This window comes from Chrysochloris asiatica, unplaced genomic scaffold, assembly GCF_000296735.1.
Source record: "Chrysochloris asiatica unplaced genomic scaffold, ChrAsi1.0 scaffold00007, whole genome shotgun sequence".
NCBI lineage: Eukaryota > Metazoa > Chordata > Mammalia > Afrosoricida > Chrysochloridae > Chrysochloris > Chrysochloris asiatica.
In genome coordinates, this window is record NW_006408525.1 from 13,182,285 (window position 1) to 13,183,587 (window position 1,303).

The 1,303-nt window shown below is 35.7% G+C and overlaps 1 protein-coding gene across 1 annotated transcript in view; it reads right to left on the reverse strand.

Annotated features, from left to right (window-relative positions):
• The window catches only part of ANKFN1 (ankyrin-repeat and fibronectin type III domain containing 1), a 222,935-nt gene that overhangs the window by 74,859 nt on the left and 146,773 nt on the right, over positions 1-1,303 (reverse strand). Inside the window, exon 7 of the mRNA XM_006833645.1 lies at positions 749-846. Within this exon, the coding sequence (XP_006833708.1) occupies positions 749-846 (98 nt within the window). The remainder of the gene's footprint in view (positions 1-748; positions 847-1,303) is intronic.

Consider the following 1,303-nt stretch of genomic DNA (forward strand, 5'->3'; position numbering starts at 1 on the left):
TATAATTAAAAATATTTTGTATATATATATTTGATCTAGTTTGTTGCATTTAAATTGGTTGAGAAAATACGGGGTCTATTCAGTTTGAACTAATTTGCTGTTTTTATTTTTGTGTTTTGGGTATGGGTTATAGCTCCATAAATAATTAATATTTGAGTTTAGATAGGTTAAATAAATGAGCACAGTTTGTTCCAGTTTTTCATTTATAGTTTAAATTGGTTCAGGTTACTGAGAAATGTCTCTTTACCATATATAGTTTCTTCTTTGTGAGAACTTATTTAGGCGGATTTTTTTTTTATTTTTTAAATCAAGGGTAAAGGATTTCTCTCAGGAAATTGTGTGACTCCAATTGATGACTGATCTCAACCGAGGTTGTGGGGGTGAGGGTTAGATGAGGCTGTTATTTTCACCATCAGACAGGGAGTCAAAATTGGATCTCCCAGAGCCTTTTGATCCCCTAGAAGATTAGACTGTGGTCCAGAAAGCAGCAGCTTTCAAAGCTTGCATGAGGCCTGTTTTTTCTGATCTCCTCAGAACATGACAGTTTACAAAATGGTTCATGCTGTCTGCTTACTCCTTTGTGAAATTCAGATTATGGATACCAGACATATCACGCTTAACGAGTGGCAGTTGTTGCCAGAGGACTGGGCGTTGCCTGTTGCTTCCAGAATAGACATTTGTTATCCAAATCCCAACACAAACCTCAGGGACAGGGCGAGGATGTCTCATAAGAGGAGGAGGCATTTACCATTGTAAGCCCTGTGATTGTGCATCTCAGGGTCTGCAGATTCTCCATGATGATTTCTCCAGCCAAAGGAGAAAAGTCTTTCAACATGCTCCATTCCACTGGGAGATGAGAGGAGAAAGAAAATCATGAATACAGCCATATATCAAAAAGCATTGTAGAAACTCGAGCACATGATCCCTTTCACAGATAATCAGCTTACCCGCCATTTCCTATGTAGGGGTCAATCTATCTTGGGATGTTAAGTCAGTTTCCAAATTCACAGTTATTTTTTAAAATAAAAGTACTAATTTAAAAGTGATTAATTCACCTTATAAATTTTTTTTTGAAACTTCATAGATATAAGGGGGCTTAAAAATTTGGGGAAATAGTGGAATTAAAAGGTAATGTAATTTTCCCACAAATGTTTCAAGATTCCTCATATAATGTATGATTTATGTACATTTATGCAATGTTCTTAGTGTGGGATTTAATTTATATTAAATATACTTCCCATGAAAGTATTATATATATATATATGGAGCTCTGGTAGCGTAGTGGTTACGAATTGGGCTGCGA